Here is an 18113-nt window from a genome sequence, read left to right on the forward strand (position 1 = left end):
TAATTGTTAATTAAAAAAATAAACCACCCATCATCGTGATATATTTAATTAAATAACTTAGAACCAACCATATGTCAATTAAATAAAAACACCTACATAAAGTACTAGTAATGAAAAATACTTTTACTGTATTTAATCACACCTCTGCATGGTACTGTAGAATTTACAAAACAGGCTTGTGTCCAATAAAAATACACAAATGTCAGGATATATGTAATTCCACAAAAATTCAAAATACATGAAGTGTTAAGTAATTTAATACAGAGTATCCATTTACTGCAACATATGGTATTTGCAGTAAGCTCCTTGGTTGTACTGCGAATATACACAAACATGTTTCATTCATAAAGGACCGATCATTGAATAGTGTGAATATTGCTCACAATTTGTTAAAGTTGTCCTTCACAAAAATGATATCTCTCATTTTGAAAAGGTCAAATCATGCAGGTGTTAACATCCTGGGGCTTTGGCTTCCAAAGCACCGTTAGTGGCTCTCTGCAGCAGCTGGAGCATTATGGGATAGATGGGTGCAAACTCCTTCCCCTGCCGAGCTCTGACCGACTGCACGTACGCCTCCAGAGTGCCTCTGTCGCCAGGGAACGCAGGAGTCAAAAGTCATTCATCGACAAGAAGAGCTGACATAACTACCGGTATTGTAAGAATTAAGTTCCAACATGTGAGGAAAAAAACTATTTGACAATAAAGTACGTTAAAAAATGTTTTTAAGTAACATTTTTAATAAACACAATCATACTTTTAAAACAGTACAGTCAAAATATTAAATAAGGTCAGAACCTTTCATTTGAAATGTTATTTTTACTAAATACTAATGCTTTTTTCTTGCAACTTTATTTTTGAATGTATTCTTTATATTGATAATGATCAATTGGTATTACAGAAACTTATTTAGAAATTATGTCTGATCATTGCAGAAAAAGTTCTAATTTTACGCAGACAAAGTAGCGATATTTTAAAGTTATAATTGAATGAGTAAAAAAATTAATTTGAGAATATACTCATACAATTATATGAAGAACGTCTCAAAAGAAAGGCAATTATATTTTTAGAACAGTAAATATAAAAAATTAAATAAGGTGAGTAAAAGTTACATAAAGTTTTTTTACTACAGTAACTAATTTTTTTTTTCGCAACTTAATATTTTAAATGTATTACAAAAACTTTACAACAAAATGTTATAATTAAGTGAACTTTGCAAGAAAACTCATTTACAAAGTTGCAATATTTATAAAAGTTATGATGATGATTTTTGACAATAAAAAAATATACAAATAAGGTAAAATCATTAAAAGAAAGACAATTTATATCTTTAGAACAGTAAAGTCAAATGTTAAGAAAATATGTTCAATACGGTCATAATGCAATGTAATGTTTTTGCTACAATAACTAGTACTTTTTTCCTCACAAATGTATTAATACATTTTTAATGATATTACGACAAAACTTTTAATTTTACAAGAATAAAGTTGCTTTACAAAAAGTTATGATTTACTAAATAAAATCAATGTGACAATACTAAAGTTGTAATGTTATTAGAAATGTATATGTTTTTTCCCCTTGCAATTTTATTTTTAACATTAATAATATTTCAATGTGTTCCTCACCCTTTTAATACACATTTTTTTTACCAGGAGATAAAACATAATTTGATGCACAACTTTTTCCCTATGAATAAAAGTACAGTAGTTCAATTTATGATTCCTACGCTTACCTAATAAGTGTGACGCGATCTTTCTCTGAGGGATGAGCGTCCATCCACTGGGAGTATCTAGTGATGGACCACTCTGCTCTCTGGGGGTGGAAGACATGATGCTTTACTTTTCACCTCCTCGAAAAAGTCCATCAGGTTATCCACAGAGTGTGTGCGTGTGCGAGTACATGCCTGGTAAGGTGACTTGAGCTCAGACGGGGCCCTGGTAAACAGGAAGTGAAGGACGGTGCTGTAAGGAATAAGTTCCCCCACAGCTGAACTGCTGATGATTAGATTGCTGGTCTGAAACAGCAGTGGCCTGGAACACAAACATTATGGTAATGCAGTTGACATTTTTGTGTCCATTAAAAAGTGTCTTAAAAATTTAGTGTTTAACATTTTGTTTGCTAACAATTTAGTGGATAATTCGTTTTGATATCATCAAAGGAAAAAATTATTTACAATACACCCTGCACTACCGTTTAGGTTGATATTCTTCAGATTAGCGGACCCATGTCGACATAAGCAATTGTTTACCTAACCAAAACGAGCCATTGCTAAATTTTCTTGTGATGTTGGCACTAATGACGAAAATAAAGGAGTAGTTTGACAATATTGTTTTCTTTCGTTTGTACTTAATATAAATGGGTGCATTTTGAAGGTAAAAGTCAGTTTCTTTCTTGTTTTCCTTGCTTTGTATGGATTTTGACACAACCACACATTTGACACGCCAGTGGTGTGGATGATTTAAAACTACACCAAATGTCGACATCAACAATTTTTCATAAAATCGATCCCCCTTGACGCTTGTGGCTACGTACCTGAAAGAGCGAAGAATTCTGTAGGCTTTTCCCAAATCTGATACTCTTCTGCATAACGGAGCCACAGCCAACTCCATCTTAAGACAACAAAATGCACAATTTAATGCAGTTAGCAGTGGAAAAACTCAATCAAACTTGAGGTCGTTTTTTTTTTCAGTCCTCACCTGTGCACAGTCAGCCGCTAATTGCATCTTCCCGCCCTCCCCCAGCGGGCGCAGCAGGCTGGCATGTCGTATGAATAACTCGATCGCTCTCTGAGCAATGGATTCTGTGCTTTCATAGATGAAATCAGTGCACTCAAAGTGTCTGAAGTAGTCGGCCATCACTCTGGAGATAAAACCCTGCAGCTCCTTCATGTAGAGCGAGCAGACAACATCAGGCTTGCTGGGGTTGGACAGCCCCCTGCAACGCACACAAATAGGACAGTTAGCGATATACAAGAAAAGGAGTTGATTTTACAGCGATAAGAACCTTACAAAGATATAAACAGTCAGTACCATCATTTTTATAGTACCGTAGTTTTTTTGGAGCAGTTATAAAACCAGACAAGAAACCTGAAATAAGTTTATAAGTTAATTTCATCAAAGCTATTTGAGCCCAACAGACTGGTTACATGCCCACGGCGCACACAAGTGAGTACTGTTCCTTTAAGAAAGTACTCCAAACCTCAGCTTGTTATGTACAGAAAAGACACCTGTCGCAGAAATCTTTCTTTTAAAGCTGTCCATCACTGTGGGAAAAACCAAAAGGCGTCAAAAAATGTTTTTTTGAAATGTAACTAATGACACAATAATATGCTTATCCACACATCCAAACATGCGCTGTGTTTTGCGTGAAGAAGTGCAGGTAAAATGTCAATAAATGAATAACTGCGCGCTTCAAATTAAATTTGACTGCAAACGTGTTCCTCCCCCCTTCCCATTACCTACCGGTAATTGATAAAAATATAAAGGGAAATTTCTCCGGTGTTTCTTATTGTCGCCTGTGGCGCACTGTGTTAGCGCTGGTCTGGTAATTTTATGTAGAGTAATAAAAAAAAAGAATAATTAAGGTGTAAATAATGTTTGTAATGGGGGTGAAAAGGCTCCAAAAACAATTCTACTTAGGATAAGATAAACTTGACTTATCCCACAAGGGAAAAGTATGTGGTTGCAGTGCAGATACAAAAATCCACAAAAAATCAGGTGAAAACAAGAGGGAAATACTAAAGAACACAAAGGACGTAAAATACATTTAAAAGAGGACAGAGGTGATGCAACTAGCTGCCCCTTCATACTGTCGTATATGAATATACATATCTGCATACAGCTACAAAAGTAAAGCACAACGAAAAACAAAACAATTTGCAAAAAATTATAAATTTTGCACACTGAACAAACCCAACAAAGCAACCAAGAGAGCCAACTCTGTCCTGGGCTGCCCAATAGCTCCCGATCAATGTCCGACACGTGCAGATTAGCGAGAAGGCCCCGATTTAGCCTATTTTAGTCACTATAAACCAAAGGCTGTTTATTTCTTACCCTGTAAAAAATCAAAATCCACGTCCTTAAATGTTTTCAGTGTTCTTCCCTTGGTGAAAAACTAAATTATATCTACCATTATGACACTTTTTTCAAATATAATAGATGTAGTACATAAAATGGTTGTCATTTTAAATAGCATATGTCTTATTTTTGTGAAAACGTCTCTTAAATGAAAGCTGTGATTGATTGAAGAGGGTCTGTGATTAGAAAAAGACTAACCCTGAGAAGTCCTCCTGGTGCAGTGTGATTAAAATGGCCTCTATTGAGTCGCTCACGGACTGCAGGAGAGGCTGCACCGCGCTGCTCATCAGCGCCTGGCACTCCTGAAAACACAACAGGAAAAGAACGTTTTTAAGTTTTAGTGTATCAAACCCAGTGGCTCTTTGATGTCAAAACCCAAGGACTATAGACTACATTTGTCTCGGGGGCCAACATTGCTCTCTGTAGACACTACGACAGTCAAATGCTATTAAATCTAATGAAATAAATATTGTATTTCAAGTAAAATGTGATAATGAACTCACTCATTATCTGTACTGAGGTAAGCCAATCCTGTCCTGCACACGTTTTATTTTACAGATCGGGAACAAATAATCAGGGGATTAATTTAATCAAGGTTGCAAAACAGAGCTTATAATGAAAAATAAATATGACATATTTGATCTTGATCTGTCATGCGCATATTTTGAAAGTTTTTTTTAACACATTGCGGATTTTTGAAGGCCATGTGACACAGTGGGTGCAGTTTGTACTTGCGTTGTGCATCGCAAGAGAAGTGACAGGAAATCTGCACTAACATGAGGCAGCCTTGTTTTGTTTTCTTACAATAAAATGCCCCATGTGTTTATTTGCCGTAATGAAAGTGATTATTATTATTACATAAACCGGAACGGTTCCACACTGTATATGGTGATACACAATTAGCTTCTAGATTTTCAGCTAGGAGACTAAAAATGAATACAATATTAGCCAGACGATATCAGCGTTTGTGAACGGCATTGAAACTAAATAATCGGAAAAGGTGATAACATACTTTTTCATGAAAATCGACCAATACTGATTGGTGGTCGATTTATCGGCACATCCCTACTTTATAGCCATCAAACATGGACACTCATCAAGGTAGCTAACTCATTGCAAGACTCCATGTTGAATTCATTCATTCATTCATTCATTCATACCTCCAAAGAAGAAGAGAGAGCCTCTGCAGGAGCGGTCAGGCTTGTCCCCAAACTAGAAATGATCTGCAAAAAAAAAAAACAGTCAAGTCAAAGTTTTGATAAGTGAAGGGTTTTTTCACTTCCTAGCATGGAGGGTATAATTTAATGTATTGATCTTAATATATTTTGTGTAACGCCTTACCTTGGCAACAGCAAGCTGCAGACGGTAGAGCGAGTTGACTACTCCAATGTTCCTCCTCTGGCCTTCAGTTAGTGGACCGATCACCTGACTTGCATCTCCTTGAGTACCCAACTACAAAAAAAGGAGCGTTGTATGAATCCATTATTATTCAATAAAAAAAGAAGAAGTGTATGAATCAATTATTTATATATATATAAAAAACTTTCCATGTTAAACTGTTAACATGTAAATACTCAATAACTCTCAGGGGACAAAGGTTGACTTTTTTGTCCTTTCAGTAAATGATGCCATATTTTTGGCCAGAAGTTTTGATGTATTACTTCATTATTCTTGATTTTTCCTACAATCTTTTTATCCATCCAGTTTATTCCGTTTATCCGAAGTTGGGTCGCGGGGGCAGCAGCCTAAGCAGAGAAGCCCAGACTTCTCTCTCCACAGCCACTTCGTCCAGCTCTTCCCGGGGGATCCCGAGGCGTTCCCATCCCAGCCGGGAGACATAGTCTTCCCTACGTGTCCTGGGTCTTCCCCGTAGCCTCCTACCGGTCAGACGTGCCCTAAACACCTCCTTGTCCGGGTGGCATCCTGACCAGATGCCTGAACCACCTCATCTGGCTCTTCTCGATATGGAGGAGCAGCAGCAGGGAGAGCCCCGCCACCCGACAGTGGAAACGCATTTCAGCCGATTGTACCCGTGATCTTGTCCTTTCGGTCATAACCCAAAGCTCATGACCATAGGTGAGGATGGGAACGTAGATCGACCGGTAAATTGAGAGCCTTACCTTCTGGCTCAGCTCCTTCTTTACCACAACGGATCGATACAGTGTCTGCATTACTGAAGACGCCGCACCGATCCGCCTGTCAATCTCACGATCCACTCTTCCCTCACTCGTGAACAAGACTCCGAGGTACTTGAACTCCTCCACTTGGGGCAAGATCTCCTCCCCAACCCGGAGATGGCACTCCACCCTTTTCCGGGTGAGAACCATGGACACGGACTTGGAGGTGCTGATTCTCATCCCAATTGCTTCACACTTGGTTAGATTACAAACCTGTAATCAAGGCACCGGGTTGCATCCTTTCCCCGCAAAATATCTTTCGTAGCGCGACGTGCACCTCTAAAAAAATATAACTTGTGTTCAGTCGGTCTGAAAAACTTTGCATGAGCTCTACGGATGGTCGAAAGGGTGCATAGAAATACGCAATCTTTTCCGTATAGAATTTTTATATAAATACCAACGTTTGTGGTGAAAGTTTTGTACGTACATTTCATTTCTTTTTTGTGTGCAGCAACCTTTATAAATGAGGTTCCTGGAATGCAGTAAAACAGCGTCCACAATACGGTCATTCAAATGTCAGCTAAAAAATGTGTCCATGTTTGCAGGTATGGATGCAAACATATTTTTAGTTGAGAATTTAAGAATGATTCTAACATGGGCACAAAGCATACTTCCCAACCTTGAGACCTCTGATTTCGGGAGGTGGGGGGATGGGTGGGGGCGGGCATGGTCGGGGTGGGACGGGGGCGTGGCTAAAAGGGGAGGAGTATATTTACAGCTAGAATTCACCAAGTATTTCATATATATATATATATATATATATATATATATAAGGGAATAAGCGGTAGAAAATGGATGGATGGATGGATATATATATATTTAAGAAATACTTGACGTTCAGTGAATTCTAGCTATATATATATATATATATATATATATATATATATATATATATATATATATATAAAATAAATACTTGAATTTCAGTGTTCATTTATTTACACATATACACACACATAACACTCATCTACTCATTGTTGAGTTAAGGGTTGAATTGTCCATCCTTGTTCTATTCTCTGTCACTATTTTCGAACCATGCTGAACCTCTCTGATGATGCATTGATGTGTGGCACGCACAAAAGTTATTTCATCAAATGCACTAGATGGCAGTATTGTCCTGTTTAAGAGTGTCACAACATTGTTGTTTACGGCAGACGAACTGCTTTACGGTATACAAAAAAGTGACTGCTGTTGTTGTGTGTTGTTGCCACGCTGGGAGGACGTTAATGAAACTGCCTAACAATAAACCCACATAAGAAACCAAGAACTCGCCCTCCATCATTCTATAGTTATAACGTGATTGGGCAGGTACGCTTTTTTATATTGTGGAGGACCCGAGTCCGCCTGAATTTCGGGAGAAAATTTGTCCCGGGAGGTTTTCGGGAGAGGCGCTGAATTTCGGGAGTCTCCCGGAAAATCCGGGAGGGTTGGCAAGTATGGCACAAAGTAAGTTCTGCATACCAGCTGTTCGGACTTGACACAGAAGAGCTGTACGGTCTTGGCAGCATTCTTGGCAACAGCAAGATAAAGGTCAGAATCGATGGATGCTACATTCAGCTCACTGCAGACAAACAAGAGACAAATGAAGAGATTCTTCTCCATTTCACTGGCATGTATGCTTGCCTGCTGATGGTCTTGATGATGCTTTCCAATTCATCATGTGAGGGTGGGTTGCGTCCGCCCATTGGGAACACCAGGTTGATGGGATCAAACAGGCGAGAGAGGGACTTGGAAAGGTAAGCTGCTTCATACGGGCGCAGGGAATCCTTCAGCGCCCTCTCTGGACTGCACGCACAAAAACCACAAGACTGAAATGGTACCTTTCACAGTTGAACCAATTTTCGGTGCCTGGTAATCAATACCCGTACTTAATGATACCAATTTTCAGTACTTTTGTGTGTGTAAATAAATGTAAATTGGGCATTGAGTGTGTCCCACTCGTAAAATGAGTGGCAGTAGCATGTGGGAATTGGAGAAAAGTTAGTAAGTTGGGTTGCATTGCTTACTTGTAGTCTTGCTTAGTTTGAGAGAAGAGGTCTAGGCTGTCTGTTTCTAGCTCCAGAGTGGTGTCTATTCCGCCGCTGTTTATAAGTGCACCATGCAGGCTTGCGCTATACTGCTGGAGGCGACGCCAAAGTTCATTGTACAGCCGCAGCAGTTTTGGATATTCTCCTTCAAATGCTTGCTTCAGGTAAGATGATGCTAGTAAGAAAAAACAATAAGAACATTTATCTACTCCACATGACACTATCACAAGCAGCATATTTTACCTTCAGTTGCTTTGTAAAACTCTTCTTTCAGATTGTTGGTGATATCGGTCCAAAAGGTGTACAGGATATCAGGCTCGCCATCCTACCATGAGTCCAATACAACAAAAGCACTGTCTTCGGATGCCCACAATGCATGCATGTATGCTTTAAAATATCTAAGTTGTGTCGAGTGAAGTAAGAATGCTCCAACAACTGACGTCATCGCAAAGTATTTTTCACATAAAGCAGGGATAGACTAACTGACCTAGTGGATAAAAGCACGATTAGGAGCACTTGTCCTACAAGGTGGAATGTGAGAATGTATGTTGGTAGGATCAAAACAAATTAAGGTGCAACATTTACTTCTAAATGCACTACATATCATTCCTGATTTTTTTTTATTGTTTTTTCTTCTTTTTTGAAATGCCTCAGAAGTATGGTAGATTTTGCTTTATGTTGATAACTGAGGTGACACTCACCTTAATAATCTCATCAATGAAACACCTGTGAGTGACAGGGTCTCGCTTCTTCATCAGAACCTTCTGAAGATGCTGCACCTACAAATACAGAAACATGATATGTTGAAAAAGGCTTATTCATTCTCTCCAAAAATCACAGTTTCTAGGCAACACAGTGGATTGGTGATTACCAGTTAGCATATCGGCCTCACAGTCAAAAGATCCCGGTTCAAATTCCAGTTAGGAGTTTGCACATTCTATTTCCACGTAATTATTTTCATGATAAAAGGCTCTAAAAGGAGGTTGTGGATCACCACCTGATTTTATTCTATGTGTGTGTGTATATATATATATATATATATATATATATATATATATATATATATATATATATATATATATATATATATATATATATATATATATATAAACATAGTTGACGCAGGGGGAGTTCTTGCTTTGGTTTTTGGTCGAGACCAGGGATCTTGGGCTCGAAAAGGTTGTTCACCACTGCTATAGAGCATGTGTTATTGACTGGGCATCACTGGAGTCCAAGGTAGAGCCCGTCTCTCACCCAAATCTTAATGAGGAGAAGCGGCATAGAAAATAGATGTATAGTTCCTTACTTGTTTGCACGCAGCACATATCTGGTCCATTAGTTTTTCCAGGTTTGTCCAAAGAGCAGCACGGAAAGCTGCTGTGCTGCCAGGTGTTGGGAGCACTGCTCTTCCTGGGGCACCTAAACGGAAACATTCAGTGAAATATTTGTATGACTTCCGATTAATACAATTTCTCCTTTTATTGTCCGCTCAACAAGGCACTGCCAATGCGTACACAAGTGATACAATACAATGAACATGACAAAACCATCAACAAATCCATGGTTGCTAGTGGTGTACGTAATAACTGTTAGTAATGTAAGAGAAACTACTCGATATGCATTTACCTCTGGGGTTGGCTGGCTGTGTCAAGCTCTTAATGTCCAGAGCGCTGATGATACTGTCCTGTATGGTGGTCTGGTAGGCCGCCAAAACAGAGCTGATAGTCTCTCTCAGATTACCAAGGTTGTAGAAGACTTGCAAGGCTGTACCAACCTGGGTCGGATTCTGACAGACAAATGGTACAAAAGAAAACACATAGGCTGTATTTCAAAATGGAGTACCTACCTGAGTACACTTCAAAAAGTGTTTACTTAGTTTATGAATTTTGATAGTATCGTGCCCAAACAGATTGACATTGTTACTATTTGTTCACTACTTTCCTGTTGCTACAGGTTGCTTTTCATCCTTCATTATTTTGTCCCTCCAATCCTCCATACTTCCACACTCACACTGACAAGTATGGAACAACGCAGTGCTCTGTCAAAATAGCCCAAATGACAAGTGCGCAGTGATGGACACCCTCACTAGTTGCATCTTAACTCCATATCAGAAGGGGGGGGTCTAACTAGAAATAATGGTGGTTTATGAGCAACAAGTAGCAGTGGAAAGTAGTGAACATAAAAAGAAGAAGAAGTTATCATTTTGTAATAATATCCGGTAAGTGCACAAGACGGTAATGGATTTGGGTTAGCACAAAATGTGCGCTCTCAGGAACAGAGTACACAACTTATTATAGGAAAAGTGTGTTATGTCACACATGCATCATAATATTATCACATTATTCAGCAAATGCAATTTTGACATTAAAAACCTTAAAGTCAGCACTGCTTAAGTCACCATTAGCGAAAACTTTTCAATATTGATATTTGAAGATTTCACAACCGAATTTCAGTTCAAACAGCAAATACAATTAAATGAAAATATTTAAAAATATCACTCCCAATCTTAACCCTTAGTTAGACTAACTCCAAATAAACACATAAAAAAGACTATGGTAACTTCAAAACTTTTTTCATTTTTTTTACCTGAATTTCTGTACCCTGCTCTAATAATCGTTTCGCCTGGTTTTCCACCTCCAGTCTTGCTCGACTGATCAGTAGCAGGTCATTCTCGATCACCTCAATGCCATTTAAATTGACTCCTTGAGACAGATAATCTGGAAGGTATTTGAAGAAAAGGGAACCAAATTAACAAATATTGTTGACTGATTAAACATTTCACATTGGACATCCAATATACACTAACAAAAAGATGTCAGTGTTCAAAAGATAATTAATGAAAGAACAGTGAATATTTAAAGAGAAAACCACCACACATGCTGTGTACACCACAAGCTATAAAAACAATTTGGCACAGCGGTCATTAGCATTTTCTGGAGGCAGTGTATTACTGGAGAAAATGCTTGTGATAATGCTAAATGACTCACACCCACATTCAAATTACCTTCACTTCAAACATTGATATTTAATTTTCCTCATTCAATCCGCTTTTAAAACAAATCAAAGACTGTGTTTCAATCTACGCAATTCCACACTTACACTTAGTATTTTGAGTGTGTTCAAACGGCAAGTAGTCATCGTATTAAGACCCAAAAACAGCTTTGCATGAGTTCCTTATGTGATATGATTGTTCAGTTTGAAGGTTAGCAGTCACAAATTTCAAAGTGTTTTTTTTAAATTGCATTGTGTTTTTGATTTTAACATTGGTAGAATAATAACAATTCTACCAATATATACTGTGTATATATATATAGATATATATATAATTTTTTTTTTTTTTTTTACACATTCTCATAAGAGTTCTTTCAGCTCCATTGACTACTGTTATAACAGCTATTTTTTAACAAAATTGTAATCCTGGTGTATACTTTTTTTCCCATGAAAATTAAATGAATCTCATTCTTGTTGATTGAAAAACAACAAAACATTCCATCCATCCAATTTCTACACCCCTTACCCTTATTACGGTTGCAGATAAGCTGGCGATTATCCCAACTGACTTTGGGGGAGAGGTGGCGTACACCCTAGACTGGTTGCCAGCCAATAGCAGGGTACAAAGAGACAAACAACCATTTACGCTCACATTTATACAAATTAGAGTATTCAATTAACATAAGATGTATATTTTTGTTATGAAGGAGAAGGTCGGAGTACCCAGAGAAAACCCACACGCGCACGGGAAGAACATGCAAACTCCACACAGGAGATTCAAACCAAGATCTCCTTACTGTGCGGCCCACTACAAACAAACTGCAGACCTGCGAGAAGCACTGGACCTAAATACAGTATCTACTATTTTACAATAAGGAAAACATTACAATGGCGCCCGCATTCTTTGATTTTTCAGTTTGCGGCACTTTAGTATAAAAAAGTTTGGGCTTACCAAGTTCGTTGAGACTATGCGCAGCTTTCGTTATCTCCCGACTGCCACCCTGAAGCTGAACCTGAAGCCTCTTGCTTAAATGCAAGATACGAATAATCCTGCGCAAAAGGTCACAGGCAACCTGGACCAAAAAAAAGAAAGATGATATTACGTTAAAGTTGACCACTGTCTGCTTCAGTTATCTCTCTTCTCGTGTGTGTGTTTTTTCAGTCAAGGCTGTCAGTTTTTTAAATTGTTAAATCAATAAAAGTAGGGTGATGTAGAATGATGAAATGCATAATAATTTATTCATAAGATTCATGGGGCGTTTACCTGTAGTCTGCCCAGCTGAGTTATCCTGGCCACAATCTTGTTGTATGGGTCCACAATTTTAGACCTTATCCTGCAAACACATGCACAGGCTGATATTTAAAAAAAAAAAAAATAATAATAATATGGCTTACAGAAAGTAGGGACACACTTTATCCTCGCAGTGTGTCATATATTGACCTATTTAGTTAGTAAGCGGACATGATTGTAAATCAGTTTCAGTTCCTGCATTGTACCAAGCAATGACAGCACATCAATTCAACGACTCCAATATAAAATTCTGTGTTTCCCTACCATTATATTAGGGAGTCGTCCAGCCCTCGCCTCCAAAGTGTCAACTTAATTGTACAAATAATATAGCGTCATACGCATTTAAAAATACATTTCATATAGAAAAGGTTCATACATTATTATTTACATTTTCAAAAAAAGCAAATAGCCTTATCTTATTTATACAACAGCATGTCATTTCTCTTTACATGGTCAAGTTTACAGTTTATCATCTGCGGAGGAGCAAGCACATTAACTTATTGACACGTTTTTCATTTTGATTTTGTGAACTAATTAAACAGAACAAAGTTAACTACAGGGTTTCCTCTACATAACTGATCATATATGTATGTACACAGAAGTATGTATGTTAATACTAACTACTAATGACAGATTTGTTTTTAAATGTATATAATTTTTTTAGCCTTTTTAAATCAAATATATGCATCATCGCCATTTATGCAAATAATATGATGACGTCATTCTGACCATGCGCTCATCACCACCAGTATATTCAAGGTTTTCCCTATATGTATCTAAGCGTAGCGCTGGTGTGGCGCCATGGCTAAATTGAAGCCAGCACACCTTAAAAATTTGGATTTTTTTTTTTACGTGGAGACCATTAAAGTAATATATTGTATGAATGGATATATAGCCTATATTATTTAAGCACGATTAGATAGGTTGATCGGCAACATTAAATTGGCCCTAGTGTGTGAATGTGAGTGTGAATGCTGTCTGTCTATCTGTGTTGGCCATGCGATGAGCTGGTGACTTGTCCAGTGTGTACCCCGCCTTTTGCCCGAATGCAGGTGGGATAGACTCCAGCGACCCAGAGAGGGACAGGCGGTAGAAAATGGATGGATGGATGACTAGTGATGCGTACAAAATGTGGCCACTGAAAAACTTTGATCAACCGTAAGCAAAACGCACGCGAGTGTCTGGAGCCTCGGCGGTAAGACGAGGAGCCACCCGCTCGGCCACTTTGCCGCATCTTTGCTCCGGCGGCTGTGGTAGCGTCACAGTGCTGCAGCCAAACTAGACAATCATTGGATAAATACTCGACTTTTTCCCACCCAGGGACGGTGAACGAATGAATAAAAGTGATCGAAAGTGCGTTGCCGGACTTCCACATGACGATTGGATGACCTGTCTGGGCTGAATCCCTTTTTAACTGACAGCAAAATGAGCGAATCAGCAATCTTGAAATATAAAACACTGCCAAAGCATTTTTCAACTTTTATTCGGTTGTTCTTGTTGATATAGAAATATTTATATTTTTTTAAATTAAGTTTTCATTGTAAAATCTAGCATGTTTATAAACTATCTGTTTTTGGTGACTGTACTCATGTTTAAAGAGTAGCTGAAAAATAGCTTTCCCTACTTGAAAGACCAGCAGCTGTCACATACAACCCGTGTTACATTGGCCAATAATCCATCCATCCATTTTCTACCGCTTGTCCCTTTCGAGGTTGCGGGGGGTGCTGGGCCTATCTCAGCTGCATTCGGGCGGAAGGCGGGATACACCCTGGACAAGTCACTACCTCATCGCAGGGCCAACACAGATAGACAGACAACATTCACACTCACATTCATTCACTAGGGCCAATTTAGTGTTGCGAATCAACCTATCCCCAGGTGCATGTCTTTGGGGGTGGGAGGAAGCCGCAGTATCCGGAGGGAACCCACGCAGTCACGGGGAGAACATGCAAACTCCACATAGAAAGATCCCGAGCCCAGGATCGAAACCAGGACCATAAACAATTATAAAAATAAAGCAAAACGATATAACTAAAATGTTAATACTAATTACACAGACTTATTTTTAAATGTATGCTATGTATTATTTTAGCATTAAAATATATATGTGTATCATCAACAATTATGCAAAGTATATGATGATGTCACATTAACCACGCCCCCAACACCACATGCACATCTCAAGCTGGGAAAAATCCTGATATTGGTAAACTGGGTGAAAACCTGAACTACCTAAGCTAACTCTGTATTTCTATTCATTTCTATTATGAAAGTTTGTGAACTGTAACTGTAAAGAAGCGATTGCAATACAGCCAGCTCACTTGTTTGTGTGGGTGTGTGCATGTGTGTGTTTGTGGTTCTACACTTTACAAAGTCAAGAACTCTGAGCCAATAAAATAAAAGTATTTGTAAATGAACTTATATCATTGTTGTTCTTATTTTATTTTAGTAACCGTATTATTTGGGTGTGTCAATATAAAAAATGAGCAACGTGCTCCGAATATCCCCTGTGCTGCACTCTGGGCACATGTTTACCTTTCAACAGTTGCCTGTAGTGCACTGATCCTTGTCTGCATCATCTGAAGAACCCCTGAAAACAACAATTTAACTCAATTCAGTGTGATTGCTGACAACCTCATGTGGTTTCTTATGTCAGTAAGTACCTTCTAGAGATTCTATCCCAGTTGCCTGTGCCAATAAATCCTCATGTCTGGCAACCACCTGAAAAAACAAACACATACTATCTAATCCTTCATTCCGCACTCCATCCAGCTGTATAATCACTCGCCATACAGCAATAGATGATATCTGTCTATTACCTGACACCTTCTATGTTAGCTACTTCTCTTTGTTTTTAATGTCTATTTTCTGCCGGATTTACTCTCTATTTTATGCTGCAGCTGTCACATATACTGTAATATTGTACATGGTAATTGTTATATATTGTATATATGATATAGACATAATATAATATATCAGTATATATAATATACTCTACATATATTATGTAAATATTACGTATATATGTTATAGTTGATATCGCTATATTTAGTCTATTACCTGCATCGTCCTTTCCATCCTTACACTTTCCATCATTGTAACTGAGCTACTGTATGGAACAATTTCCCTTGTGGTTCATTAAAGTTTGTCTAAGTCTAAGTCTAATTGAAAAGAGTGCACTTTATATTAATTTACTTAACGTTAAGCTGGCATTTCTCAAGACTTTCCCATTAGAAGAAATGCAAACACAAGGAAGTGTAACAGTGTCAACTCGTAATGGTCAAATCAGACTGCTTAAACTGTGTCCGAGATCTGCAATACTGTATGTTTATGATGGTGCAAACAGGAACCATATCCAGATTTATGGTGTGATTGTCTGTCTGGTTGTGCAGTGTATGGTGTACTTACCTGGCTATGAAGCTCTTTATCAAGTTGACTGATTCCCTGCGCCAGCTTGGCCAGCTGCTCAGTAATGACAGCATGGTGGATAGCTTGAGCAGTGTATGTCTTCACATCAAACCCCTCTGAGAGGAAATCTATGTACAACTCTGCAAACACAGTAACACGTACGCTTTGTAAACATCATTTATAAACGTTTTCAAGTGACATTTTTTCCTCAATACGTTGTAAAATTGTTTAACAACACACGACAGCCCAGCCTGAAACACCCGAGGTGGTTTATGGAGTAGTTTACCGTCTTTTAAAGATGAATTCATCGGTACTCCGCTGCCTTGAACCGTCCACTCCATGTTGACTTCCGCAATTGATGACGTTGACGTGATTGCGTGTACACAGTCGTTGGTCGACTCTTCTTCGTTGGTATAATGTTCTTATTCGATGAACATCCGTGGCATTGTTTCCAAATTAAAAATGGCAAATTATAGAAGCAGAAGCTTAAAATTGTCAATTTTTTGACGTTTCTCTAAACCATCTGCTACAATACAAAGACCACCCGTATGTAATAAAGCGTATGAGTTATTTTCTATCTTTAAATAAACTAACAGACGGCTGCCACCGACACAACAGCGCCCCTACCTGGCTGTAAAGACGCACTTGAGACAATGCACAATAGCAGGTGCAGTACAGGTATTTGTTAAAGTTAAAGTTAAAGTTGAAGAACCAATGATTGTCACACACACACTAGGTGTGGCGAAATTATTCTCTACATTTGACCCATCACCCTTGATCACCCCCTGGGAGGTGAGGGGAGCAGTGAGCAGCAGCGGTGGCCGTGCCCGGGAATCGTTTTTGGTGATTTAACCCCCAATTCCAACCCTTGAGCAGGGAGGTGATGGGTCCCATTTTTATAGTCTTTGGTATGACTCGGCCGGGGTTTGAACTCACAACCTACCGATCTCAGACTAGCCATATATTTTATTTTTTATTATTGAACAACAGACAGACATTTATCATTCACACAAAAGTCAAGGCACTTTCAACATCAAGGAAAGAAAACAAAAGCAAATACAGATAGAGTAATAATACTAAAAAAAAAAGACTAAAAAAAAAGACAAAAATGGCTACCTGAATAACTTAAAATGTTTTTAACAAGGATATCAATTTAAGGGCTTTTCTACTCTTAATCATTCTCCAAGAATTGATTGATAATTGTAACCCATTAAGCAAATTAGAAAATGTAGGCCTTACTTTCATAAATCGACATTTATGTATTATAAATAATAAATAATATATTTTATTTGTAAAAAACACTTTATATTGAGTAAACAATCTCAAAGTGCTACAGTGTATTAAAAATTTTAAAAAAAAATAAAATAAAAAAGATAATAAAGAAATAAATGAAAATAGAAACTAGAACAGCCAAATAGCTAGCTAGTATGGACGGCGTGGCGCAGTGGAAGAATGGCCGTGCGCGACCCGAGGGTCCCTGGTTCAATCCCCACCTAGTACCAACCTCGTCATGTCCGTTGTGTCCTGAGCAAGACACTTCACCCTTGCTCCTGATGGGTGCTGGTTAGCGCCTTGCATGGCAGCTCCCTCCATCAGTGTGTGAATGTGTGTGTGAATGGGTAAATGTGGAAGTAGTGTCAAAGCGCTTTGAGTACCTTGAAGGTAGAAAAGCGCTATACAAGTACAACCCATTTATTTATCATTTATAACTGAAAAAAAAGGCTTTTTAAAAAAAGAAAGGCTTTTAAGCCTTTTTTAAAAGCATCCACAGTCTGTGGTGCCATCAGGTGGTCAGGGAGAGCGTTTCACAGACTGGGAGCGGCGGAGAAGAAAGCCCGGTCTCCCATTGTTCGTAGACATATTTTTGCCTGGAGCATAATAATGTTGACAAACATTTCTATGTTACAGTCGTTTATAAAAATACCAAATTTGATCTCTTCTATAGTGAATGGGGACATTTCCACACCCTTGTTTCTCAGCCAATCTCTGATCTTCTCCCAGAACACATGTGCACTCTCACATTCCACAAACAGATGATTGACATCCTCTACAGCTCCCAATATATAACAGCCATCAACCTCCATGTTAAATTTTAGTTTCAAGAAATCCTTTGAAAGGTATATTCCATTAATATTTTTTTAAATTG

At 38.2% G+C, this 18113-nt stretch overlaps 1 protein-coding gene across 1 annotated transcript; it reads right to left on the reverse strand.

The window, feature by feature from the left end:
• Positions 1 to 60: 60 nt before the first annotated feature.
• cog5 (component of oligomeric golgi complex 5) lies at positions 61 to 16372 on the reverse strand. Its single transcript, XM_072913190.1, has 22 exons — positions 16254 to 16372; positions 15968 to 16107; positions 15223 to 15280; positions 15095 to 15149; positions 12533 to 12602; positions 12221 to 12341; positions 10864 to 10994; positions 9904 to 10063; positions 9584 to 9696; positions 8979 to 9056; positions 8521 to 8602; positions 8257 to 8452; positions 7874 to 8035; positions 7712 to 7811; positions 5415 to 5525; positions 5234 to 5296; positions 4272 to 4375; positions 2694 to 2931; positions 2530 to 2606; positions 1901 to 2027; positions 1730 to 1809; positions 61 to 586 (listed from the first exon to the last, which is right to left on the reverse strand). The coding sequence occupies exons 1-22, from the start codon at positions 16306 to 16308 to the stop codon at positions 451 to 453; spliced, it is 2457 nt and encodes an 818-aa protein (XP_072769291.1). The 5' UTR covers positions 16309 to 16372; the 3' UTR covers positions 61 to 450.
• Between the last annotated feature and the right edge of the window lie 1741 nt (positions 16373 to 18113).

This window comes from Nerophis lumbriciformis, linkage group LG05 (genome assembly GCF_033978685.3).
Source record: "Nerophis lumbriciformis linkage group LG05, RoL_Nlum_v2.1, whole genome shotgun sequence".
NCBI lineage: Eukaryota > Metazoa > Chordata > Actinopteri > Syngnathiformes > Syngnathidae > Nerophis > Nerophis lumbriciformis.